Below are 25,692 nucleotides of genomic sequence, written 5' to 3' on the forward strand. Positions count from 1 at the left end.
CTGAGCGTCTTCCCATGGGCCCTGTGACGCTGGTCCTCTGAAGACCTGTGGATCTGAGTTTTAATTTTCACTTACTTAAAATATGTTTTATTTTATTTATTATTATATAGAGACAGAGAGAAATTGAGAGGGAAGGGGGAGTAGAGAGAGAGTCGGGCGGTAGCTCGGCGGGTTAAGCGCACGTGGCATGAAGCGCAAGGACCGGCGTAAGGATCCCGGTTCGAGCCCCCAGCTCCCCACCTGCAGGGGATTTGCTTCACAGGCGGTGAAGCAGGACTGCAGGTGTCTCTCTTTCTCTCCCCCTCTGTCTTCCCCTCCTCTCTCCACTTCTCTCTGTCCTATCCAACAACAACGATGTCAATAACAACAACAATAATAACTACAACAATAAAACAACATGGGTAATAAAAGAGAAAATAAATAAATATTAAAAAAAGAAAGAGAGACACCTGCAGCCCTGCTTCTCCATTTGTGAAGCTTTCCCCCTACAGGTGGGGACCAGGGGCTTGAACCCAGGTCCTTGCTTGCGCACTGTGATGTGTGCGCTTAGCCAGGTGTGCCTCTGCCTGGCCAAGATGTGAGTTTTCTTATGATGTTTTCCAGTTTGCCAGGAGTCTGGCCCAGTTCATCAGTGACCAGAACATCAAAGACCTGAAGGTCTGGACGAGTCAGATGAAGAGAACCATCCAGACAGCGGAGGCGCTGGGTGTGCCTTACGAGCAGTGGAAGGTCCTCAACGAGATCGATGCAGTAGGTGATCGTCTCATTGTCCCTTCGGGTGCCCCTGGGGTGAGGAGAGCTTCCTCCTTAACTCCCCTTCCCACTTTCTCTCTTTCTTCCTCCAGAGTGTAACCATCTATCCCAGCCACTGCCTGCCTGGCTGCTCTGGCAGAAGCTTTCAGTCCCCTCTTTGTCCAGTAAAACTCACTGACATAGCCATCCTCTTGCCTCCTCTTATATTTCATACTCATTTATTATTATTATTATTTGCCACTGGGCTATCATTGGAAATGTGGTGCGCGCACTATGACTCCACAACTCTTGGTGACATTTTTCCCCTTTTCTTTTGATAAAGGGTGAGAATCAGAGATAGAGAGAGACGCCACAGCACTGCCCTACCATTTGTGAAGGCTCCCCTATGATGGTGCTCCTGTGTGCCCGTGTGATTCTAGAGACTCGAACCCAGGGCACTGTACATAGTAGCATATGCTCTCCACCAGGTGAGCTTTCTCCCCGCCACTAAGTTTTGTATTTTTTTTTTGCCTCCAGGGTTATTGCTGGGGTTCAGTGCCTGCACTATGAATCCACTGCTCCTGGAGGCTATTTTTTCCCTTTTGTTCTTGTTTATCATTGTTGTTGTTGTTATCGTTGTTATTGTTGTCATTGTTGTTGGGTAGGACAGAGAAATGGAGAGAGGAGGGGAAGAGAAAGACAGACACCTGCAGACCTGCTTCACCATTCGTGAAGCGACTCCCCTGCAGGTGGGGAGCCGGGGGCTCGAACAGGGCTCCCCGCATTGGTCCTTGCGCTTCGTACTATGTGCACTTAGCCTGCTGCACCACTGCCCAGGCCCCAAGATGTGTTTTATTTTGTATAAGAGAGAAAGAAAGAAAACAGAGCACACGTAGCATCAGAGACCGAGCCGGAGCCTCAGGCTTGCAGTGCTGCGCTCTGACAGCTGAAGCTGTTCCCAGTGTCACAGTCAATCCTGACATGTGGCTTCTGTGTGGTTCATGTCCAGCATCACCCTGTTTTAGTTCTGGTAGTTTCTTACTGTGGCCATTGAATATCTTTTTTTTTAATTTTTAAAAACTATGTTATTTATAGGCTAGAAACAGTCAGAAATTGAGAGGGAAGGGGGTAATAGAAAGAAAGAGAGAGACCTGCAGCCCTGCTGCACCACTGACAAAGCTTTCCCTCTGCAGGTGGGGACCAGGGGCTTGATCCTGGGTCCCTGTGTCCTGTAACGTGTGTGCTCAACTAGGTGAGCCACCACCAGGCCCCCTTAAATTTTTTTTGTTAATAGGGAGTCGGGCGGTAGCGCAGCAGGTTAAGCGCAGGTGGCGCAAAGTGCAAGGACTGGCCTAAGGATCCCAGTCCAGGGAAGGGGGTAATAGAAAGAAAGAGAGAGACCTGCAGCCCTGCTGCACCACTGACAAAGCTTTCCCTCTGCAGGTGGGGACCAGGGGCTTGATCCTGGGTCCCTGTGTCCTGTAACGTGTGTGCTCAACTAGGTGAGCCACCACCAGGCCCCCTTAAATTTTTTTTGTTAATAGGGAGTCGGGCGGTAGCGCAGCAGGTTAAGCGCAGGTGGCGCAAAGTGCAAGGACTGGCCTAAGGATCCCAGTCCAGGGAAGGGGGTAATAGAAAGAAAGAGAGAGACCTGCAGCCCTGCTGCACCACTGACAAAGCTTTCCCTCTGCAGGTGGGGACCAGGGGCTTGATCCTGGGTCCCTGTGTCCTGTAACGTGTGTGCTCAACTAGGTGAGCCACCACCAGGCCCCCTTAAATTTTTTTTGTTAATAGGGAGTCGGGCGGTAGCGCAGCAGGTTAAGCGCAGGTGGCGCAAAGTGCAAGGACTGGCCTAAGGATCCCAGTTCAAGCCCCCGGCTCCCCACCTGCAGGTGGGTTGTTTCACAAGTGGTGAAGCAGGTCTGCAGGTGTCTGTCTTTCTCTCCCCCTCTGTCTTCCCCTCCTCTCTCCATTTCTCTCTGTCCTATCCAACAATGACGACATCAGTAACAACAACAATAATAACTACAACAACAATGAAAAACAACAAGGGCAACAAAAAAGAAAATAAATATTAAAATTTTTTTGTTTTTTGTTATGGAGGTCGGGCAGTAGCGCAGCGGGTTAAGTACACATGGCGCAAAGCACAAGGATCCTGGTTCAAGCCCTCGGCTCCCCACCTGCCCACCTGCAGGGGAGTCGCTTCACAGGTGAAGCAGGTCTGCAGGTGTCTTTCTCTCCCCCTCTCTGTCTTCCCCTCCTCTCTTCATTAGTCTCTTTCCTATCCAGCAACAGTGACATCAATAACAACAATAACAATAACCACAACAATGATAAGGGCAACGAAAAGGGAAATAAATTAAAAAATTACTTAAAAAAATTTTTTTTGTTATTAGGGCTGGGAGACAGCATCATGGTTATACAAAATGACTTTCGTACCTAAGGCACCAAAGGTCCCAGGTTCAATCCCTAGTACCACCGTAAGCCAGAGCTGATCAATGCTCTGGTAAAAGAAAGCAAAATAAAGGAACAGATAAACAAACAAAAATATTTGTATTTATTTATCCAGAGATAAATTGAGAGTGAAGGGGGAGATAGAAGGCTGGGTTAGAACCTAGGTCACGTTCAAGACCAAGGAAGCTCATTACCCAAGTGAGCCATCTTGGTGGCCTCCAGTAGAAAATCTGGTTGACCCCAATTTTCTTTTCTTTTCTTTTTTTATTTTACCATTGTTCTTTTTTAGCTTTGTAGTTCAGAATTGCTAACAACTTTGCAAGCTTCTGCCTACCAAGTGCCCACTTCCTGTTTCTTGGTTTCACATCCTTCTCCCCACCCTCAGATTTATTGAGATGCGGTCGTCCTGTGTACGTGTGTGAGTCTGGAAGAGGCCGATTCGGTAGAGTGAGTCTGTGCGGGAGGCCCTGGGTCTGAGTCCTGGCAACTGATGGAGCACTGTGGCAGTGGAGAGTCTCTCTCTCTCTGAGAGACTTTGTGTATTCATGGAGGAGAAAGAAGCAGAGCATTACACTGACACGAGACTCCCTGAATCTAACTTGGGACCTTGTGCTCAAGAGTCCAATGCTTTATTCCCTTAAGTTCTCTCTGCCTTGGTATCTATGTGATGATATCAAACAGGTCTAACCATTTTTTATCTTTATTTATTAATTGGATAGAAACAGCCAGAAATCGAGAGGGAAGTGCAAGATAGAGAGGAAGAGAGACAGAGACACCTGCAGCCCTGATTCACCACTTGCAAAGCTTATGGTGAAGAAACACCTGCATGTGGGGACTGGGGGCTTGAACCTGCAACCCTGTGCACTGTAACTATAACATATGCACTCAACCAGGTGCACCACCACCTGGCCCCTAAACTTTTTTGTTTTTAATCTTTGCATGGACTTCACTGCTCCTGACTTTTTTTTTTAATTTTTATTTATTTACTATTGGGTAGAGACAGAGGCATTGAGGGGAGGGGAGATAGAGATAGCGAGACAGACACCTGCAGCCCCACTTCACCACTCATGAAGCTTTGCCCCTGCAGGTGGGGACCAGGGCTTGAACCTGGGTCCTTGTGCACTGTAATGTGAGTGCATAACCAGGTGCGCCACCGCCTGGCCCTGGCTTAAACGTTTTTTTGTATGTCCCCGCCCCCCAAATTACTCCCACTGGAGAGTTCATCAGAAACAGCCACTGCCCAAAGTAAAGCTCTCTAACGAGGGGCGAGCGGTGGTGCGCCTGGCTAAGCGCCCACTTCACAGCAGGTGGCGTCAGGGCTGTTTGTTGAGCTTTTCGTTTCATCTGTGTGTGTGAGGAATCGGAACAGGTGCCGAGGGTCAAGGTCCCGGTGAAGTGATAGATGCAGAGCGACACCAGGTTTCCAGCCTCGGGTGGGGTGGGTCCTGGGGTGAAGAAGGTGACTTGAGTCTTTTCTGCATGTAGGTGCTACCAACAGCACCTTAAATTGTATCAGTTCTGGGAGCCGGGCGGCGGCGCAGCGGGTTAAGCGCAGGTGGCGCAAAGCGCAGGGACCGGCGTAAGGATGCTGGTTCGAGCCCCCGGCTCCCCACCTGCAGGGGAGTCGCTTCACAGGCGGTGAAGCAGGTCTGCAGGTGTCTGTCTTTCTCTCCCCCTCTGTCTTCCCCTCCTCTCCCCATTTCTCTCTGTCCGAACAACAATAGCAGTAACAACAACAATAATAACCACAACAATAAAAGGGAATAAATAAATAAAATATTAATAAAAAATGCATCAGTTCTGTTGCTTTCCTGTCTCTAAATAATTTTTTTTGCTTTTTAACATTATTTTCCTTTTTATTTATTTAGTTTTTTTAAAAAAACTTTCTGTAGTTTCTTCTATATATATTTTTAAATATTTAATTTATTTATTCATGAGAAAGATAGGAGGAGAGAGAGAAAGAACCAGCCATCACTCTGGTACATGTGCTGCCGGGGACTGAACTCAGGACCTCATGCTTGAGAGTCTAACGCTTTATCCACTACACCATCTCCTGGACCACAACTTCTATAGTTTCTTAGCTAAGACATTTAATAATTCTTCTTGAATAATAAAGGTAGTTAAAACTATATAATCATTTTTTATTGGGTAGAGACAGCCAGAAATTGAGGGGGGGGTTAGAGAGGAAGAGAGACAGAGAGACACTTGCAGCCCTGCTTCACCTCTCACAAAGCTTTCCCCCTGCAGGTGGGGACTGGGGGCTTGAACCTGAGTCCTTGTGCATTATAATATGCACTCAACCAGGTATGCCACCACCCCTCCCCTTTAAAGCTATTTTCTAGCTGATTTTATTGTGTTGCAGTCAGAGAATGTTACAAATGAGTTCAGCCACTTGGGATTTATTGAGGCTTTATTGTCAAGAATATGAGAAGTGTTCGTAAATACATCATGGTCCTTAGAGGGGACCTGGTGTCTGTCGGCTGGACATAATAGCCAATATTCGTTCATTATACAGTTATATGAAGGAGTAACAGGTGTGTCGTGGGTGGGGGGTAAGGAAGCGTTCGAATTCTGAGTCATGCTCAAGCATTTCCAGTGAGATGGGTTCATTTTAGCATCTTATTCAAAATAACAGTTATCTGGGGGAGGTTTGTTTGGAACAAGAATAGCTGCTACATGGATTCATTATGTGGTTGACTCTACTTTTCTGTGTGGTTGAAAATTTCATATATATTAATAATATGTTATTAATATAATATTAATGATACATATCATATATATTAATATAATATTAATATACTAATAATATATATCATTAATTTCAACATTAGATCATTCAAATTTTCTGTGCCCTTATGTTGCTTTCTGTACTAACCCTCATGAGTTAATAGTTGAATGCCGGGGGCCAGATGGTGGCGCACCTGGTTAAGTGCACATGTTACAGTGTGCAAGGACCCAGGTTCAAGTCCCTGGTCCCCGCCTGTAGGAGGGAAGCTTCACGAGTGGTGAAGCAGGGCTACAGGTGTCTCTCTCCCTCTCTATCTCCTCTGCCACTCTCCATTTCTCACTGTCTCTATCCAATAATTAATTAATTAATTTTTAAAAAGTTGAATGCCCGGTACAGCTATAATTGCAATTTTGTTGATTTTTTTCTTGTGTTTATGAACAATTTGCTCTTTTGTTTTACACACACACACACACACACACACACACACACACACACACACATATATATGTTTTGTTGTGAAGTAATTGAAAGTTCATGACATATGAATTGATGGGACATAAAAGGAAACAGAGAGCCACTCCAGTTAGGTTAATTCAGTGAGTCCTTATCAAGGGCCTGTGTACAAAGTGACGGGCAGGATATAGGCACATCCACGAGGTCCACTGATTGCACTGACCTCGCACTAATAGGGACCGTTGCTTCCCTTGGGCAGAGGGGAGGAAGGATATGGACCATGAGCGCAGAGAGCAGGGAGGACCTGGGTAGCCCGACGGGGTCCTCACCTAGACAGGAGGGGTCCTGGGATAGCCGTCTCCGTCCTGTGTTCCTCATGGCTCAGAGCGGGGAGCAGTCATTAGACAGCCGGAAGCCAGTGGCCGTGGAAGCCTTGTAGTTGAGTTCATAGACCAGCCTCCTGGGGCAGAGAGCTGGTGGAGGAGACGCAGCTGGAGGAGCAGGTAAGATGAACGAACCGGCACAGCCTTCCTTCTGTGTTGGCATTTCAGAGATGCTGGCCTTGTTTCGGCTTCTGGGGTTGTGTCCTTTTAACAAGTGGTTTGTTGGTGTGCTTCTGGGAGTTGTTTGGAAGTTGGCTGCGCGGGCCGGATGGTCTCCGACAGTGTGACTGTGGCGCACAGACAGACTCCTTAGTCAGACAGATACGACAAGGAGGAGGAGTTTGGGTACCGGCATGTCATATTGCCAAGGACATAGCCAAGCTGGCCCCTAAAACCCATCTGATGTCCGAGTCTGAATGGAGGAATCTCGGTGTTGAGCAGAGTCAGGGCTGGCTCCATTATATCATCCACGAGCCAGAGCCTCACATCTCGCTGTTCCGCTGGCCACTGCCAAAGAAGCCCAAGACATGAGAAGCTGGGAGCCCCTTGCCAGCCTCTCTTGCTACCATCTTTCCGATAACGTTGCGTCACCCTTCTCTCTCTCACTTTGATATTTAAAAGATGTTGGGCGCACTGTCTGGATGTGCTGGTGGCTGCTTTGCAGGGCCAGCCAGTCCTGGCGACCGCTGAGTGCCGCCCCGGCGGCCGGCATAGCGAGGTCTGCATCAGCAGAGCACGGGACGGGGCCGGACAGCCAACCCAAGCATCCTCCTGTCCCAGGGAGCCTCTAAACTGGCTGTTTTGAGTGTTTTCCTGTTGGGTATTGTATTATGTATGGTGATTTCTGGTTCAATGTTTTGGAAGCATTCCATTTTATTCAAGAAACCTGTTCTGTGTTACAAACCTTGATTAAAGAGGAAGTTTTTTTTTTTTTATAATGTTTTTTATTAATTTTTATTTATTTATTCCCTTTTGTTGCCCTTGTTTTATTGTTGTAGTTATTATTGTTGTTGTCACTGTTGGATAGGACAGAGAGAAATGGAGAGAGGAGGGGAAGACAGAGAGGAGGAGAGAAAGATAGACACCTGCAGACCTGCTTCACCGCCTGTGAAGCGACTCCCCTGCAGGTGGGGAGCCGGGGTTCGAACCGGGATCCTTATGCCGGTCCTTGTGCTTTGCGCCACCTGCGCTTAACCCGCTGCGCTACAGCCCGACTCCCAAAGAGGAAGTTTTTATAACTGAAAAAAAAAAAGTGGTTTATTGAACATTCTCATCCTATGTTCTTTTTTTAAATTATTTTTTAATATTTATTCCCTTTTGTTGCCCTTGTTGTTTTTTATTGCTATTGCTATTGATGTCGTCGTTGTTGGATAGAACAGAGAGAAATGGAGAGAGGAGGGGAAGACAGAGAGAGGGAGAGACCTGTGAAGCGACTCCCCTGCAGGCGGGGAGCCGGGGGCTCGAACCGGGATCCTCACGCCGGTCCTTGTGCTTTGCGCCACCTGCGCTTAACCCGCCGCCGCCCGGCTCCCCCCCTGTGTTCTGTACACACTGTTTCTTCCTCTGCCGATTGCTTTTTAAAAACTAATTAATTTGTTTATTTTTAGATAGAGACAGAGATGCAGGGGGAGGGGAAGATTGAGAGGGAGAGAGAGACACCTGCAGCCCTGCTTCACCACTTGTGGATCTTCCCCCTGCTGGTGGGGGCTGGGGGTTTGAACCCGGGTCCTTGTGCGCTGTGACATCTGAGCTCTACTGGAGGCGCCACTACCTGGCCCTATTGGTTGCTTTTATTCACTTGTTATAATTAAATAATTTATTAGTGACTTGTGGAATTATAAGATAATAGGGGTATAATTCCACACTGTTCCCATCCCCAGAGTTCTGTCCCCAGCCCCCTCCAGCAGAAACTGCAGTAGTCCTCCCAAGGTCACAGATATGGGTTGACTTTGTATCTGTATCTATTTGTATGTGTATTTTTTGCCCATTTGTTTTAGTCCTGCTTTCACTTCCTTGCTAAGTCATGCCTACCCCTATTACTACTTCCTAGTGGCCCCCCTTTTTCCTCCTCTCAGATAAGCAAAACGGTGTCTGACTTCCTCTGGTGTCCAGATTCGCTTCCTTTTCAGTGATGGTATAAACAGAGACTCCAAGTGACAAATGTTCCGGGTCCAGAGCCCTCTGGTCATCTTTCCCTAACATTTCTCCCCTCTGGGAGTGTGTCTGCCCACCCTGGGCCCCAAGTATGTGTGTCCGACTGTTTGGTAGACTGTAACGCTGTCCACAGGCCTCAGAGCTGCTCCGTGTTCTCCAGTTTCCTGTCCAAGCTTCATTCAGTTCAGACACTTTCTTTTGTCTGCCTCCAGGGTTATCACTCAGTGCCTGCGCTATGAATCCACTGCACCTGTGGCCAGTTATTTTATTATATTATTATTATTATTTGGATAGGACAGAGAGAAATTGAGAGGGGAGGGGAAGATAGAGAGGGAGAGAGAAAGATAGACAACTGCTTCACCGCTTGTGAGGCCACCCCCCCCATGCAGGGGGGATCTGGGGGCTTGAACCGGGATCCCTGTGCCAGTCCTGGTGCTTCCTACTATGTGCGATTAACCTGGTATGCCACCACCCGGCCCCCCAGTTTAGACAGTTTCTACTGGTGTGTCTTCAAGTTCACCCTTCCTGTGTTTTCATCAAGCCCATTCAGTAAGCTCTCGTTTCGGATGTTGTGTTTTTGAGCGCTAGGGGATCAGTTTTGTGTGTGGCAAGTGCTTCTCCCCTCAGAGTTCTGCTCGGTGGTCTAGGCAGTGCCTCTGGGCGGAGCAGCCTTCTCGGGGATCTCTGTCCTGCTCCGCTGCTTGTCTAGGCCTTACGTCACCCATGGTTCTGCTTTATACATTTTTTGAGCAGTGTATTTTGGAGCCAGAGCAGCTGGTACTGTTTACTCCATGATGGCTTGGTCTTTATTTTGGATGGTTCTTGTCTTAATACAGAACACTTTATACACGAACTTACAGTTTGACTTACAGTCTTATTTATGGGGAACAGGGCCTCTGCATGCATGATGCCACCACTAAGCAACCTTCCCAGGGTCAGTTTCCTCACTCTTCATTTGAGAGAGATAAAAAGAAGAGGGGGAAAGGTAGACAGAGAAGAGACAACACATCACCTCTCCGCCATCCATGGAGCTGCCGTCGTGCCATCTGTTCATGGTCTGCCATGTGATGCCAGGCTCAGACCAGGTCCACACACAGCAACACCAGTGTTCTGACAGCTGAGCTGTCGCTGGGCCCCTCCTTGGACTCATTTAAATATCACCAGCCCTGCTTTTTATCCCCTCCAGTTTCCTCCATTGTGATAAAATACACATAAGATTTACCATCTAAACAACCATTTTATTTTATTTTTTCAATATTTTATTTATTATTTAATGAGATAACTACAGAAAGAGAGACCAGAGCACTGCTCAACTCTGGCTTATGGCCATGCTAAGGATTGAACCTGGAACCTCTGAGCCTCTGAGGCAGGAAATCTCGGTGTGTGGCTATTTCCCTGTCTCCCTGGCCCTTCTTCAGTCTGTGTGTGTATGGAGCCCGGTTCTCGTGCAGGCGTGATGTCACCACTCCGGGCCACCTTTTCATGCAGGTCGAAAGACAGAGTGTGGGGCACCAGAGCATGAGCCCAGAGTTCGCTCACTGCGAGAGCATCTCCCTCATGGTGCTGGGACCCGAGCCTGGGTCGCACATCACATCAGTGAGCTCTCTCTCCAGCCACGAAACCTTTTTTTACTAAGAAAAGGATTAATCAGGAGACGGGCGGTAGCGCAGCAGGTTAAGCACACGTGGCGTGAATCGCAAGGAGCGGCATAAGGATCCTGATTCGAGCCCCCGGCTCCCCACCCGCAGGGGAGTCGCTTCCCACGTGGTGAAGCAGGTCTGCAGGTGTCTTTCTCTCCCCCTCTCTGTCTTCCCCTCCTCTCTCCATTTCTCTCTGTCCTATCCAACAACGACGACATCAATGACAACAACAATAACTACAACAACAATAAAAAGCAACAAAAGGGAAAAATAAAAAATACTTTTTAAAAAAGGGCTAATAGCCACTATTTCATGAGAAGTAGAGAGAGGCTCACATGAGCGGGAGCTAGAAAAGCCAGGACACCACCCAGCACAGGTAGTTCTGGGAATCCAGTGAGGACACCCTGGCAGGCAAGCCGTGCACTCGACCAACTGAGCATCTCCCTGGCCACTTAACCACCTTAAAACAATGGTCTAGGGGAGTCGGGTGGTAGGGCAGTGGGTTAATTGCACGTGGAGCAAACCGCAAGGACCGGAGTAAGGATCCCGGTTCAAGCCCCCAGCTCCCCACCTGCAGGGGAGTCGCTTCACAGGCGGTGAAGCAGGTCTGCAGGTGTCTGTCTTTCTCTCCCCTTCTCTGTCTTCCCTCCTCTCTCCATTTCTCTCTGTCCTATCCAACAACGACGACATCAATAACAACAATAACTACAACAATAAAACAAGGACAATAAAAAGGAATAAACAAAATAAAGTGGTCTGAAGATGTCCTTTGTCTACATAATAAACACAGGAGGATGCTTAAAACTGGGTCACTTGGCCTTTCTATTAATTTTTAGATTGACTTTATTACACACAAGAGAGCATTTCACATAAGACACCACTCTTGTACATGCAGAACCAGGGATTGAACTAGCAACCCCAGACATGCAAATCCATGTTTTACCAGTTAAACTGCCCCAGCCATGGTCCTTTCTCTTCTCAGCCACTTTTTTTTTTTTGCCTCCAGGGTTATCGCTGGGGCTAGGTGCCTGCATCATGAATCCACTGCTCCTGGAGGCCATTTTTTTTTTTTAGTTTTTTTTAAATGTTTGTTCCCTTTTGTTGCCCTTTTTGTTGTTGTTGTTGTTATTGTTGATATTGATGTTGTCATTGTTGGACAGGACAGAGAGAATTGGAGAGAGGAGGGGAAGACAGAGAGGGGGAGAGAAAGAAAGACACCTGCAGACGTGCTTTACTGCCCGTGAAGCAACCCCCCTGCAGGTTGAGGAGCCGGGGGCTCGAAGCGGGATCCCTACTCCAGTCCTTGCACTGTGTTACTGCCAAACCCCTCTCAGCCGCGTTGAGCATCAATGCAGAATGCTTGCCCCTCTTAATAAGCAGCATTCTCTAAGATCTGCCTTGAGCAATGCATTCAAGCCTCAGCACAAAAATGGAAAATGTGGAACGAGGCTGGGGGGGGGAGCCAGGCGGCGGCGCACCTGTTAAGCACACTCGTTACCATGAGCAAGGACCCCCCGCTCCAGCCCCTGGCCCCCACCTGCAGGGGGGAAGCTTCAGGATTGCTCAGGCAGGGCTGCAGGCAGGTGTCTCTGACATGTTCTTCCCAGCCTGCTGGGCGACTCTTACGTATCTTCTGGGAGGACATGTCTAGCTCCCAACAAGCAGCCGGTGTCTTTCTAGGACCTTTGCTGTGTCAGCAGTGTTTCTGATTCAGGCAAGTTGGCTCTTTGTTGCAGCCCGCTTCAGTATCTTTTATTTCTTTTTTCTTTTTAATATTTATTCCCTTTTGTTGCCTTTGTTGTTTTATTATTGTAGTTATTGTTATTGGATAGGATAGAGGGAAATGGAAAAAAGGGGGAAGACAGAGGGGGGAGAGAAAGACAGACACCTGCAGACCTGCTTCACCGCCTGTGAAGCGACTCCCCTGCAGGTGGGGAGCCGGGGGCTCGAACCGGGATCCTAAGGCCAGTCCTTGCACTTCGTTACATGTGCACTTAACAAACTGCACCACCGCCCAACTCCCTAGTATCTTTTATTTATTAGTTTTAAAATATTTATTTATTTATTTATTCCCTTTTGTTGCCCTTGTTGCTTACTTTTATTTCTATAGAGTTGGTAATAGTGCCTCTCTTTTGTTCTGATTTTAATAATTTAAGCTTTCTTTTTATCAGTGCACTTAAAGGTTTGTGAATTTATATTATTTATTTATTTGCTTTACCAAAGCACTGCTCTACTCTGGCTTCTGATGGTGCTGGAGATTGAGCCTGGGACCTTAGATGCCTCAGGCATAAAAGTCTTTGCAGAACCACTATGCTATCTCTCCAACGCAAGGCTTGTGAATTCCATTAATCTCTCATTTATTTATTTATTTAGGAGAGAGAGATAGCCAGAGCTCTGTCTGGCATAGGCTGCCCCTTGAGCCTGGCATGGGGGGTGATGCCTTGGTGTCTCCACAGGGCGTCTGTGAGGAAATGACCTACGAGGAAATCCAGGAACACTACCCACTGGAGTTTGCTCTGCGGGACCAGGACAAGTACCGGTATCGCTACCCCAAGGGGGAGGTAGGTGGGACTTGGGGGCTTAGTCCCAGTCACTGGCTACTGCTTGGGAGGGGCCACCCGTGGGTGGCAGGAGGGGCCTGACCTCATGGGCTGGTCAGCCCAGGTGTGGGTCATCCCTGCCACTTCCCAGGCCGCTGCAGTGTTGTCCAGGGCTCCCCATCTTTGCCTTCCCCTGTGCCAAGGGCATCACAGGATGACTCCATCCTCTCAGCAGCTTAAGACACAACTCTCAGCTCTGAATCCAGATAGGGAGGCCTGCTCCAGAGAGTTGAGGTCACCACAAGCCACTTGTCACCTTACCTCCAACCGACTCCTTCCTTAGCCCAGGCTCCAGGTCAGAAGTAGCATCGCCTTGCAAGACTGGAGCATTTCCCACTTCTGGAAGGTGTCCCGGGGCAGTGACCACATGAAATGCCCCACACTGACACACTCAAGTGTAAGGGGTGCAGCTGTATGTCCGCACACTTCCACGCCACATAGATGCCACTGCCCAGAAGCTGGGCTGAGGCCACTGTGCTGCACCAGGCTGGCAGTAGCACCACTCTGGGGAGCAGCAGTCACCCCCATATGATGGAGATGAGGTGATCATGCTTAATGAAAGACAGTTAGTTACTAGGTAGCTTCACTCATGTGGAATACCGAGGTGAGACACTTGAACTTAGCAAAAAAGACAGAAGGAAACGTAGCCAAACTGTGGGCTGCTCCTAAGACATCGTGAGGCTCATGGGGGCAGGGCTGCGGGAGGACAGAGCTTTAGTGTCGGGCACAGTGGGACCCTACTCCTTTCGTCTTAGAATCCTGTGAACCACTAGTAGATCACTAATAAAGATTTTTTAAAATATCCCCCACTTGACAGTCAAGGGAGAGAGTTCTGTGTTAGAGCCGGCCCAGCCAGCAGTAAAAAGAAGCATCAGTGCTCTGTCCCGAAATCCCGGGAGAAACGTTGGCAGGCAAATGACAGTTACAAGAGAACTGAGTCACGGTCTCCCCGGAGGGGCTGGGCGGTAGCGCAGCGGGTTAAGCGCACATGGCGCAAAGCACAAGGGCCGGCGTAAGGATCCCAGTTCGATCCCAGTTCGATCCCAGTTCGATCCCAGTTTGATCCCGGTTTGATCCCGGTTCGAGCCCCCGGCTCCCCACCTGCAGGGGAGTCGCTTCACAGGCGGTGAAGCAGGTCTGCAGGTGTCTGTCTTTCTCTCCCCCTCTCTGTCTTCCCCTCTTCTCTCCATTTCTCTCTGTCCTATCCAATAATGACATTGACAATAATAATAACTACAACAATGATGAAAAACAACAAGGGCAACAAAAGGGAATAAATAAATATTTTTTTAAATTTTTAAAAAGAGTGGTGAGGCGATGTTACAGGACTCCCTCTTTCTCCCTCTGTCCCCCTCCCTCAATTTCTCTCTGTCCTATTAAAAAAAAAAAACCTGCCATAGAGGTAGATTTGGCATGCAGGCATAGAGCCCCAGCAGTAATCCTTGTGGCAGGAAAAAAGAAGAGGTTTTATTTGTTCTGTTAATGAGAAAAAAAACAACACTGTTGTGACAGATGCGTGGATGGGCTTCAAACTAGGCTCCTCAGGCTTCTAAGTCCAGTGCTCCAGCCACTGCACCACCACCTGGGCTTCCAAAGTGAGTGGATTAGAGAGAGGGAGAGACAGAGACAGAGAACAGCAAAGCATTGGCCTGGCATATGCAGTGTGAGGAGTTGAACTTGGGACCTTATGTGTCCAAGCCTGCAGTCTCACTGTGTCAGCTCCCTTGCTATGTGTGTCTTCTGACAGACCTCTTGTTCTGGTGGAATTTTGGACGGTGACAGATGGAAGGATGGACTAGCAGGGGCCCAGGGATGCACAGGGCATATGCAGGACAGACAGACGAAGAGGCTCTTTCCTGGGGGCCACAGGGGTTTCTGACAGGTGCCACTCTGGAAATGCCAGGCCCCCTACACACACACGCACACGCACACACACACATACACACACACACACACACGCACTCTGTCTGCTGGGCGCTGGAAGGCATCAGTGCCTTTTTTTGGGCCATCAGTTGCCAACGTGTAACTTGAGCAGCTGAAGGTGTACAGAGGTGGGCACAGAGGTGACCCTGAGTGGCAGTCTGAGGCCCCACCCTGCCTGCTCAGTGCCCTGGCCCTGGGAAGTGGGATGGGAACCCTCTCCCTGGCTGCTGCTGGTCCCCTTGCCCTGCCCTCAGGAGCCAGGCAGGAGGGCTTCCCCTCACCTGCGTATCTCCACCCTGAGCCCTCCTTTGCCCCCGCAGTCCTACGAGGACCTGGTGCAGCGCCTTGAGCCCGTCATCATGGAGCTGGAGAGGCAGGAGAACGTGTTGGTCATCTGCCACCAGGCTGTGATGCGATGCCTCCTGGCCTACTTCCTCGACAAGGCAGCAGGTGCGGTGCGGGGCGCCTGAGAGGGAGGGGGCGGCTGTCCCGGGACCCCCTGGGGTGCCAGCCCTGTTTGTCTGCCCACAGAGCAGCTGCCCTACCTCAAGTGCCCTCTGCACACGGTCCTGAAGCTGACGCCCGTAGCCTACGGTAAGGCCGTGCTCCGGTCCTAGCCGGGCTCCCGGCTCCTCCCCGCAGGCTCCCCAGCCAGCCTGCCTGCCGGCCTTTTGCTCAGCTCATGTCCACCCCCCCTTCTGGGTTGTTATTTGATTATGTTGAGTTTCATTCCCATGGCCGACAGGAAGCCTCCCTCATCCTTCCTTCTCCACTCGCCCACACACAGGGCTGCCCTGACTTCCAAACACAAAAGCCCCAGGCTGCCAGGACCCAGGCCTTCAGATGTTCTGGGTGGAGGGTGGTCTGAGCCCCACCTCTGCCTGGGCCTCACCAGCAGAGCCCCCAGGCACCTGGGTGGTTGTGTTCTCGGGGAAACGAGTGCCTCCCCTCGCCTCCTGTGACACGGAGTGCCTGGCACTGTTGGCTTGGCCTCACCCTTGCGGTGTGATTTGGGGACCCCAAAGGCAGAGCTCAGGCTGTTTCTCTTCACAGTCCCCACACAAGGCAGCTTGAGTCCGCAGGGTGGCCCTGCCAGGGTGCAGGACTCCTCACCTGGCTGTGTTGGGCCCTTGGCCCTGGCACCGAAACACACAGGCCTGGCAGAGTGTCCTGTCCCTCCACACAGGTCTTCCCAGAGCTGCCTGAGGTGGGAGGATGAGGGTGAGAGGAGACAGTGCCCCAGGCCTGAGAGGTGGCTCAGCCCTCAGTGGCTCCAGCTGCCTTTTAGGTGGGGCATGGTCTATGTCTTTCTTGCAGGCTGTAAAGTGGAGTCCATTTTCCTGAACGTGATGGCTGTGAACACACACCGGGACAGGCCTCAGGTAGCCACATGTGGAGTTACTGCCGGACAGGTGTCGGGCTTGTTGAGGGGTTTTCCAGACACAGTGTCTTCTAGGGCCAGGCTCAGCAGAGACCCCTGCCAGAGCAAGCTTGGTTTGTCTTGTGGGGCCGTTCTATCAGGGTGAGGCCCAGGCTCTGGGTGTGGTCCGAGTCGAAGCCTTTCTGAGGGTGCTGCCCTGGGCTGGGGAGATCCCAGAGCCGGAAATGAAGAGGTTGGGTGTGGTGTGCCTGGCTCCTAGGAGCTTCCCCTTTCCTTTCACTGAGTTATTATTATTATTACTTTTTTTTTTTGCCTCCAGGGTTATTGCTAGGGCTCAGTGCCTGCACCACGAATCCACTGCTCCTGGAGGCTATTTTTTAAAAATATTTATTCCCTTTTGTTGCCCTGTTGTTTTATTGTTGTAGTTACTGATGTCGTTGTTGTTGGATAGGACAGAGAGAAACCAAGAGAGGATTGGAAGATAGAGAGGAGGAGAGAAAGATAGATCCTGCAGACCTACTTCACCACTTGTAAAGCGACCCCCCTGCAGGTGGGGAGCCGGGGGCTCAAACCAGGATCCTTGCTCTGGTCTCTACAGATGTTTGTCTTTCTCTCCCCCTCTCTGTCTTCCCCTCCTCTCTCCATTTCTCTCTGTCCTATCCAACAACGATTATATCAATAACAACAGTAATAATAGCCACAACGACGATCAAACAACAAGGGCAACAAGGGGAAAGAAATAGCCTCCAGGGGAGTCCAGGCAGTAGCGCAGCGGGTTAAGCACACACGGCAGAAAGTGCAAGGACCAGCATAAGGATCCTGGTTTGAGACTTCTTCATTTCTGGCTCTGGGATTTCCCCAGCCCAGGGCTCGAACCTGGATCCTTACGCTAGTCCTTGTGCTTTGCGCCATGTGTGCTTAATCTGCTGTGCTACTGCCCGACCCCCAGTTATTTTTATTTTTTAATATTTTATGTGTTTTATTTTAATGAAAGAGATACAGAGAGACCAGAGTATTGCTCAGTGCTGGCTGATGATGGTGGTGTGGGGGATTGAACTTGAGGCCTTGGAACCTTAGGCATGAGAGTCTTGCATCACCATTATGCTGTCTCCCCTACCCGCCCCCTCCTTTCACATCTCCCATAGAAGGCATCAGAGTACCATTCATGGTGCTTCCATGTGGTGGCTGGGGGCTTGAACCTACATCTTCATGCACACCAGCTCTCTACCCTGCTGAGTGAGCTATCTCCCAGCCCCAGTTCCTGTGACTTGAAGAGACACCGGATCTCCTGCAGCGTGTTTGCAGAGGTCTGAGCCAGGGACACCACCCAATGAGGGGAGAGGCTGGGGTGGGTGCCGCTGTGCCTGGGCTCCACCGAGAGCAGCGTTGCCAGCTCTGGCACCTTCAGCACCTTTAGATGCCGAGTGGTGTCGCCGTCCGTCAGGTGGAAGCCCGGGAAGAGGTCTCCTGTGCGGCCGCTTGTCACACACACGGCCCCCAGTGCTGCTTTACGGCAAGAGCTCCTTGAAGTGTTCCTCAGGGCCACTTTGATTTTGATTTCTATAAGATTTCACTTGCATAAGAAAGAGAACTGGAGCATCACTATCTGAGACCTTCATGCTTGAAAATCTACTGTGCCATCTCCTGGGCCTCCACTGTCTTTTTTAAAAAAACTATTTGTTGGGAGTCAGGCGGTAGCGCAGCAGGCTAAGCGCAGGTGGCACAAAGCGCAAGGACCCGCATAAGGATCCAGGTTCCAGCCCCCGGCTCCCCACTTGCAGGGGAGTCGCCTCACAGGCAGTGAAGCAGGTCTGCAGGTGTCTGTCTTTCTCTCCCCCTCTGTCTTCCCCTCCTCTTTCCATTTCTCTTTGTCCTATCCAACAACGACAGTAATAATAGCAACAACAACAATAAGAACGATAAACAACAAGGGCAACAAAAGGTAAAAAATAGCCTCCAGAGGGAGTCAGGCAGTAGCTCAGCGGGTTAAGCACACGTGGCACAAAGTACAAGGATCGGCTTCAGGATCCCGGTTCGAGCCCCCGGCTCCCCACCTGCAGGGGAGTCACTTCACAGGCGGTGAAGCAGGTCTGCAGGTGTCTGTCTTTCTCTCCCCCTCTGTCTTCCCCTCGTCTCTCCATTTCTCTCTGTCCTACCCAACAACGACAACATCAATAATTACAACAATGAAAAGCAACAAAAGGGACGATAAATAAATAAATAGAAATTTTTTTTTTTAAAAAAAAAAAACCACCTATTTGTTAATAAGAGAGAGAGAGAGAACACCAAAGCAGCACTCCGGCACTGGGAACCACCAGAACCACTTTCCATGATCCTCGAGGAGTCCTCTGCCACTGAGGTCAAGGGCAGGACCCCCCCACCCCACATCTGTACCTGGAAGGCTCCCGGAGCCTCAGTCATGCCTTCCGCATTTGTGATGGGCTTGCTGGGACCCTGGGCTTCTGAGGGTGCAGCCCTAGGGTGCTCACCCACAGCCCCTGGCTTTGAGCTGCAGAGGCAGAGGTAATGTGGTCATGTCCTCTTCTTCCCAAGGCTGCTGCCCCTCGCCAGGACCCGTGCCCACCTGCTCCCACAGGTCACAGGGGAAGGTGAATCCTCTTAGGCCTCCTTTGCTCTAAGAAAGGCCAGGTAGTGTTGGGCCCCCAGCACCCACTGGCAGAGTTAAAGAGGCCTCTGGAACTGACAGGCATCCAGGCCAGGCACTCCCCAGCCCAGCCTTGGTCCACAGCACAGGATAGAAGCTCCTTGACCATGGAGCACCACCATGGAGTGACTGCCACTGGCTGGGTGCTTCTGAGAGGCCCGCTTCTGCCGGTCGCAGATTCCTGGATGGCTCCCTGTGGAATGGGCAGGACCCCTGGGTCCTGGTTTGTTCTTGGAGGCAGATTAGACCTCACCGAATGAGGGCATCCTCTGGAAGCCTGCCCCCGTGAGGACTGCACCAGCCCTACAATTCTAGCCATTGGGCCTGTGAGCCTGGGAATGTAGCACACGGCTATGGCCATGGCCTTGTCTCCCTCCCTGTAGGGATGCAGCCCAGGTCAGTGACCTGCTCCTCCAGGTGACAGTTAGGAGATCCAGAAAGATGGGCCACTAGGTTTGGGGGTCACATAGGACAGTGTCACCAGGCTGAGGAAGGGCTAGGCCTCCTGTTCCTTTGAACTGAGATGCCCTGAGCTCAGTAGGATGGTGGGGCAGGGACGGTCTACAGAGGACCTCAGGGGTCCAGGGACCCGTTGTCCCAGCTTTGAGGGGACAGACCAGGCTGCCGGTCAGGAGATGGCCACAGACCATCAGCTGGGGCTATAGCAGATACTTCCTTATGCTCCGCGAATGAGGACAAAGCCCCCAGGTAGCTGTTCTTCCTCCCTTGACCCTGACCCATCCTCCTCTCCGGGGGACCTGTGACTTACTGCTCTGTGTGAACAGCCTGCTCAGCTCTGGCTTATGGTGGTGTGGAGGATTGAACTTGGGACTTTGGAGCCTCGGGCATGAGAGTGTCTTTGCAGAACCATTATGCTATCTACCCCCCCCCCACACACACACACACCTCATTAGCTTCTTAATCTTGTGCTTTGAAGGAAAGATGGGCCTGGAGTCTGGCACTGGGTCTCCTTGGGATGAGAACACGGGCCAAGTGGCCACCACACGGAGGAGTAAGGGGGTGTCGATGTCCCGTGTGCTTATTTTTGTACAGAACGTGGACATCTCGAGGCCCCCGGAGGAAGCCCTTGTCACTGTTCCTGCTCACCAGTGACCATGCCTTGGCCACCTGCACCTCGGGGCGGGTGTTGCTCTCTGTGGACAAGGTCCTTCAAGGCCTCTCTGCCCATGTGACAAGTGACAATCACCTTCAGGGAACATCCTCAAAGCCATGCATGGCTCATGGCCCCTGAAGCCCCACCCCAGCCCACTTGCTTCCTTGTGGACAGTCAGCAACTGCGTTCCCTGAGCTGCTGCTAAGAGCCAGTCCCTGGCCGTGCATCTGTCTCCCCAGCGGGCTGGCTTTGTGACGCGGGCGCTCCTCAAATGTGAAATGTGCTGTTCCTCCTGCAGATGGCCTGGAGACGCCTGCTGTCCTCTTTAGTCACTTCCCGTGCCAGAGACCAGGCCTCCTGCGCTGCTGCTTCCTGGAGTGGGGTTCAGGCCTCGCCACCCCACCCTGCCAGAGACCGAAGAGCTTCTGCAGAGATCGGTGCCCATAGAGTCACCCGCCTTCGTGGGCGGTGAAGAAAGCGGCACCCTCCCGTCAGCATCCTACGGCGCAGGAGCGAGCGCCTGTGTCCCCCAGCCCAGCTGTGCCTGCCCTGGGGCCCGAGTGGGAGCAGGTGGTCAAGCCGCCCCCCCACCCCCACTGCTCACTGCGAAGCCACTGTTGCACACTCCCACGCGCTCAAAGGACCGGCCCCGCGCCCCGCCTGGTCCTGCGGTCAGGCTACCTCTCCTCCACCGCCTCCGTCCGAGTGGGGTGTCTTTGCTGTGAATGACTCAGGGGAACTTGTCGTCCCTTTCAGTCTGTCCTGTTGACCTCCACCCCTGGGACTGGGATGGGGAAAAAGGCCCAGAACCCAGCCCCCAGGTGAGGGCGGGCGGGCAGGCGGGCGGGCAGCAGCTTTTCGACCCACACGCACCACGGGAGTCTTCTAGCTGCTGGGCCCCGAAGTTCCTTTGGGCCCTGAGAGGCGGACTGCGCAGTGGGTCCCTGCTTCATTTTCTCGCTGGGTAAATGTGGACAGCAAGCTGTGGGCCTGCGTGAGAGTGTGCCCGGGTTTGCGGTCAAGGGCCTGCTGCTCACAGGCGGTGTGCTGGAGCTGACCTCCGGACCCCGGACCACCTTCCACCTGCAGCCTCCCCTGGCCAGTGCCTGCCAAGCACCGAGCACCCCACCTCTCCAGCCCCCAGGCCTTTGCAGCCTGCTGGTCTGCCTACCCCCGAGGGGCTGCCACACCCCTGGCTGCAGTCTCTGCTCCTGTGCAGCTGGGGAGAGGTGTCAGGGGCATGAGCCACCTCCCAGACTTCCTGCCTGTCAGGACCCCAGGCCCTTTGCCTTAGGGCCAGAAGACTACTGGCAGCACTGTTGGTGAGACATGGGGCCATAGCCTGTCATTGTGCCCCCCAGCGTTCTGGTAGCTTTTAGTCATGTGGCATCATTGGCCGTGACGAGTCTCTCCAGTCACAAGACTGTAGCAAGACATGCCAAGGCCTTTTCCTGTGTCCAAGGGCGGCCCGGACTTACTGGACTGCAGGGGTTACGAGGACTGGGTCAGGGCAGAAGTCTGGGGTAGGCCAGACCTGCCTGTGCCTGGCATTGTCTCTGTGGATGACAGCTGGCCTGGTCAGCTGCCAGGCCTGTGCTGGTGAGCAGATGTTTCTCTGCTCTCCTGACTCTCAGCAATGCACCAAACTCTCCAACATTCTCTGCAATAAATACTTTAAAAGTCATGCTTGTATCTGGTGAGCAGTTCTCCGTCATGAAGGGCTCTTTCCCGCCTGCTCTGCAGGCCCCCTGTGAGTCTCCCACACAGATCTGGGTCTTTATTCCCTGCCCCACACCAGCCCCCGGAGAGCAAACTGTCTTGCCCTGGAGGGAGCCCTGGCCCTGGCACATGGGCAGCACAGGCCCTGCGTTTTCTTTTTTCTTTTTTTATTTTTCTACTTATTTATTCCCTTTTGTTGTCCTTGTTGTTTTATTGTTGTAGTTATTATTGATGTCGTTATTGGATAGGACAGAGAGAAATGGAGAGAGGAGGGGAAGACAGAGAGGGGGAGAGAAAGACAGACACCTGCAGACCTGCTTCACCGCCTGTGAAGCGACTCCCCTGCAGGTGGGGAACCGGGGGCTCGAACCGGGATCCTTATGCTGGTCCTTGTGCTTTGCGCCACGTGCGCTTAACCCGCTGCGCTACCGCCTGACTCCCTGGCCCTGAGTTTTCTCTGGTTAACCTGAGCACTGGGCTTCCCCCCTGAGCAAGAGCTGGCTGTACAGGGGAGCCTGGGAGAAGACCATGAAGGGGAAGATCCTGGGGCCTGTGAAAATGGATCCAAGGGCTGGCACCCTTGGGGGCACTGAGTCAAGGGAGCAGGCGGCCTGCGGGGAGGAGGGTGGGCACAACAGGGCTGGGCGTGACTGGGTGTCCTGCTGCCCCCAGTGTTAGAGCAGCGGCTGGTGCTCCAGGGGGCCGGGAGGGGCTGTGCCACAGATGGTGACAGAGGGACCCTTGGGCTGAGAGGGAGAGGCAGTCCGGCCAGATTCTAGTGTGTATCAGCCAGTGCCTTCCTGGCTGGTGAGGTTGGAAAGACAGCTTAATGGTCCTACTCTGTCCCTGGGGTCACCTGAGCCCCCCCCCCCCCCCGAACCTGACCTTAGAAGCTTCCCTGAACTTTTGGCAGAAAGTGTTCAAGATGTTTATCAGCACAGCAAGAACAGAAAGAGTGAAATACAACACCATGAGAATTTCTCTTCAGGTCAGGTGTTGCACCACAGGCTAAGAACCAATGCCATCACAGTGCTGAAGGGATTGGTCCACCCAGGATGCTGTGACAGAAAGGCCATCAGACAAGGTTCAGACATGTTTGGGTGGAATCAAATATTGTTGCAGAGACACAGGTCTCGTTTGACAACCTCAACATTCTATCTGTAGAGGCCCAGGGTGACAGTGGGAGAGCTTGGGCCATGCAGACATGGAGTCTAGAGTTCAATCCAGGGGCCAGCCGGTGACCTACCTAGTTAAGCACACATATCACTATGTGCAAGGACTGGGGTTCGAGCCCCCACTCCCCACCTGCAGCGGGTCCACTTCATGAGTGGTGAAGAAGGTCTGCAGGTGTCTATTTTTCTCTTTCCCTCTATCTCCCATCCCTTCTCAATTTCTGTGTGTCCTGTCAAGTAAAAATAGAAAAGATGACTGCTGGGGTCAGGTGGTGGCGCACCTGGTTGAGAGCACATGCTACAGTGCGCAAGGACCCAGGTTCGAGCCCCTGGTCCCCACCTGCAGGGGGAAAGCTTCACAAGTGGTGAAGCAGGGCTGCAGGGGTCTCTCTCCCCCTCTACCACCCCTTTCCCTTCCCGTTTCTGGCTGTCTGCATCTAATAAAGATTTTTTTAAAAAGTGAAATATATATTTATAAAAAAAAAAAAGATGACTGCTGGGAGCAGTGGATTCATAGTGCAGGCACTGAGCCCCAGTGATAACCCTAGTGGTAAAATAATAATAACAATAATAATAGAGTTTGATCCTCTTCACCAATGTAGGAGAGGGATACTATGGTTCTCTTTCCTTAATAAATAAATCACGGGGGTCGGGCACTAGCGCAGTGGGTTAAGCGCATGTGGCGCGAAGCGCAAGGACTGGCATAAGGATCCCGGTTCAAGCCCCCGGCTCCCCACCTGCAGGGGAGTCGTTTCACAGGCGGTGAAGCAGGTCTGCAGGTGTCTGTCTTTCTCTCCCCCTCTCTGTCTTCCCCTCCTCTCGCCATTTCTCTCTGTCCAACAACAACGACATTAATAACAATGACAGTAATAACCACAACAACGATAAAACAACCAGGACAACAAAAGGGAAAAAGTGGCCTCCAGGAGCAGTGGATTTGTGGTGCAGGCACTGAGCCCCAGCAATAACCCTGGAGGCAAATAAGTAAATAAACAAGCCATTTAAAAATGTCTATGTGTAGTATAGGGAGATAGCATGATGGTTATGCAAAAGAATTCCATGCCTGAGGCGCTGAGGCTCTGAGATCTCAGGTTCCATCCAGTAGCCCTGTTGCCTTCCATAGCCTAGCAGCAGACCTGGATCTGGGAGTGTCTTCAGCTACTTTGGGGGTTCAAAGAAATTGCGATGTTTCTATGTCTAACACAAGACCATTGAAAAGGAGCACTGTAACATGTGTTTGCCCAGGTGTGCCACCACATGCCCCTCCCAGCCCTGATTTTTTTAAACCCTTAATAAATTTAGTAAAGTAGCAGGTTGCAAAAGTAATACACAGAAATCTATAGTGTTTCTATTCACAGATGAATCAGAGGGAAGGGAAATGAGGGAAGCAAACCCAGATACAATCAAACGCAAGGGTCCTGTGATGCTCCTGGCAGAGTGTGCATGCTACCATGCATAAGCACCTAGGTTCAAGCCTTTGGTCCCCATCTGTGAACTCACTTTATGAGTTTATGCAGTGAAGCAGAGCTGCAGGTCTCTCTCCTTCTCTATCTTCCCCTTCCCTCTTAATGTCTGTCTTTTTTTTTTTTTTTTTTTTTTTTTTGCCTTCCAGGGTTATTGCTGGGGCTCAGTGCCTGCACCATGAATCCATTGCTCCTGGAGGCCATTTTTCCCCCTTTTGTTGCCCTTGTTGTTGTAGCCTTGTGGTTATTATTGTTATTGTTGATGCCATTCATTGTTGGATAGGACAGAGAGAAATAGAGAGAGGAGGGGAAGACAGAGAGGGGGAGAGAAAGACAGACACCTGCAGACCTGCTTCGCCATTCATGAAGCTGCTACCCTGCAGGTGGGGAGCCGGGGCTTGAACTGGTATCCTTAAGCTGGTCCTTGCACTTTGCAACATGTGCGCTTAACCTGCTCCGCTACCGCCCGACCCCCTTAATTTCTGTCTTTATCAAAAAAAGATATAAAGGAAGGAAGAAGAGTGGTCTGGGAGCTGGCACAGTAGATAAAACATTGGACTCTCAAGCATGAGGACCTGAGTTCAATCCCCAGCATCATAAGTACCAGAGTAATATCTGGTTCTTTCTCTCTCTCTCCTATCTTCTTCATTAATAAAATAAATCTTGTGGTCTGGGAGGTAGCGCAGTGGATAAAGTATTGGATTCTCAAGCATGAGGTCCTGCGTCCAATCCCCAGCAACACATGTACCAGAGTGATGTCTGGTTCTTTCTCTCTCTCCTTCTATCTTCAAAAACAAATAAATTAAATCTTTAAGACAAAATCTTTTGAAAATAACAAATAAATAAATAAGGCTACATCAAACCAAAAACTTCCTGCATCTTAAAAGCAAAATGCATAAACAGGTAACCCAGTAATTGGGAGAAGATATTTGAACATCACGCATCTGACAGCCAATTGATTCACATATAAATGAACGGGGCAGGCAGCGGCACACCTGGTTAAATTCACAGTACGAAGTGCAAGGATCTGGGTTTGAGCCCCTGGCTCACCACCTGCAGCGGGGACACTTCACAAGCAGTGAAGCAGGTCTACAGGTGTCTCTCCTTCTCC

General features: G+C 51.0%; 1 protein-coding gene and 1 pseudogene across 5 annotated transcripts in view; both read left to right on the forward strand.

Moving 5' to 3' along the window:
• PFKFB4 (6-phosphofructo-2-kinase/fructose-2,6-biphosphatase 4) overlaps positions 1-21,911 on the forward strand; it is a 49,493-nt gene extending 27,582 nt beyond the window's left edge. For 4 of the 5 annotated variants that reach the window (XM_060204676.1, XM_060204675.1, XM_060204677.1 and 1 more), the window contains 6 exons: positions 604-750; positions 13,001-13,105; positions 15,388-15,517; positions 15,599-15,661; positions 16,385-16,449; positions 20,167-21,911. In XM_060204676.1, coding sequence (XP_060060659.1) covers positions 604-750; positions 13,001-13,105; positions 15,388-15,517; positions 15,599-15,661; positions 16,385-16,449; positions 20,167-20,226 — 570 coding nt within the window. In that variant the 3' untranslated portion in view covers positions 20,227-21,911. Of the gene's footprint in view, positions 1-603; positions 751-13,000; positions 13,106-15,387; positions 15,518-15,598; positions 15,662-16,384; positions 16,450-20,166 lie in introns of those variants that run through there. The other variant, XR_009553245.1, reaches the window with a different exon arrangement.
• LOC107523098 (cyclin-dependent kinases regulatory subunit 1-like) lies at positions 6,417-7,980 on the forward strand (annotated as a pseudogene).
• Positions 21,912-25,692: the final 3,781 nt, after the last annotated feature.

Source organism: Erinaceus europaeus, chromosome 12 (genome assembly GCF_950295315.1).
Source record: "Erinaceus europaeus chromosome 12, mEriEur2.1, whole genome shotgun sequence".
NCBI classification, from domain to species: Eukaryota; Metazoa; Chordata; class Mammalia; order Eulipotyphla; family Erinaceidae; genus Erinaceus; species Erinaceus europaeus.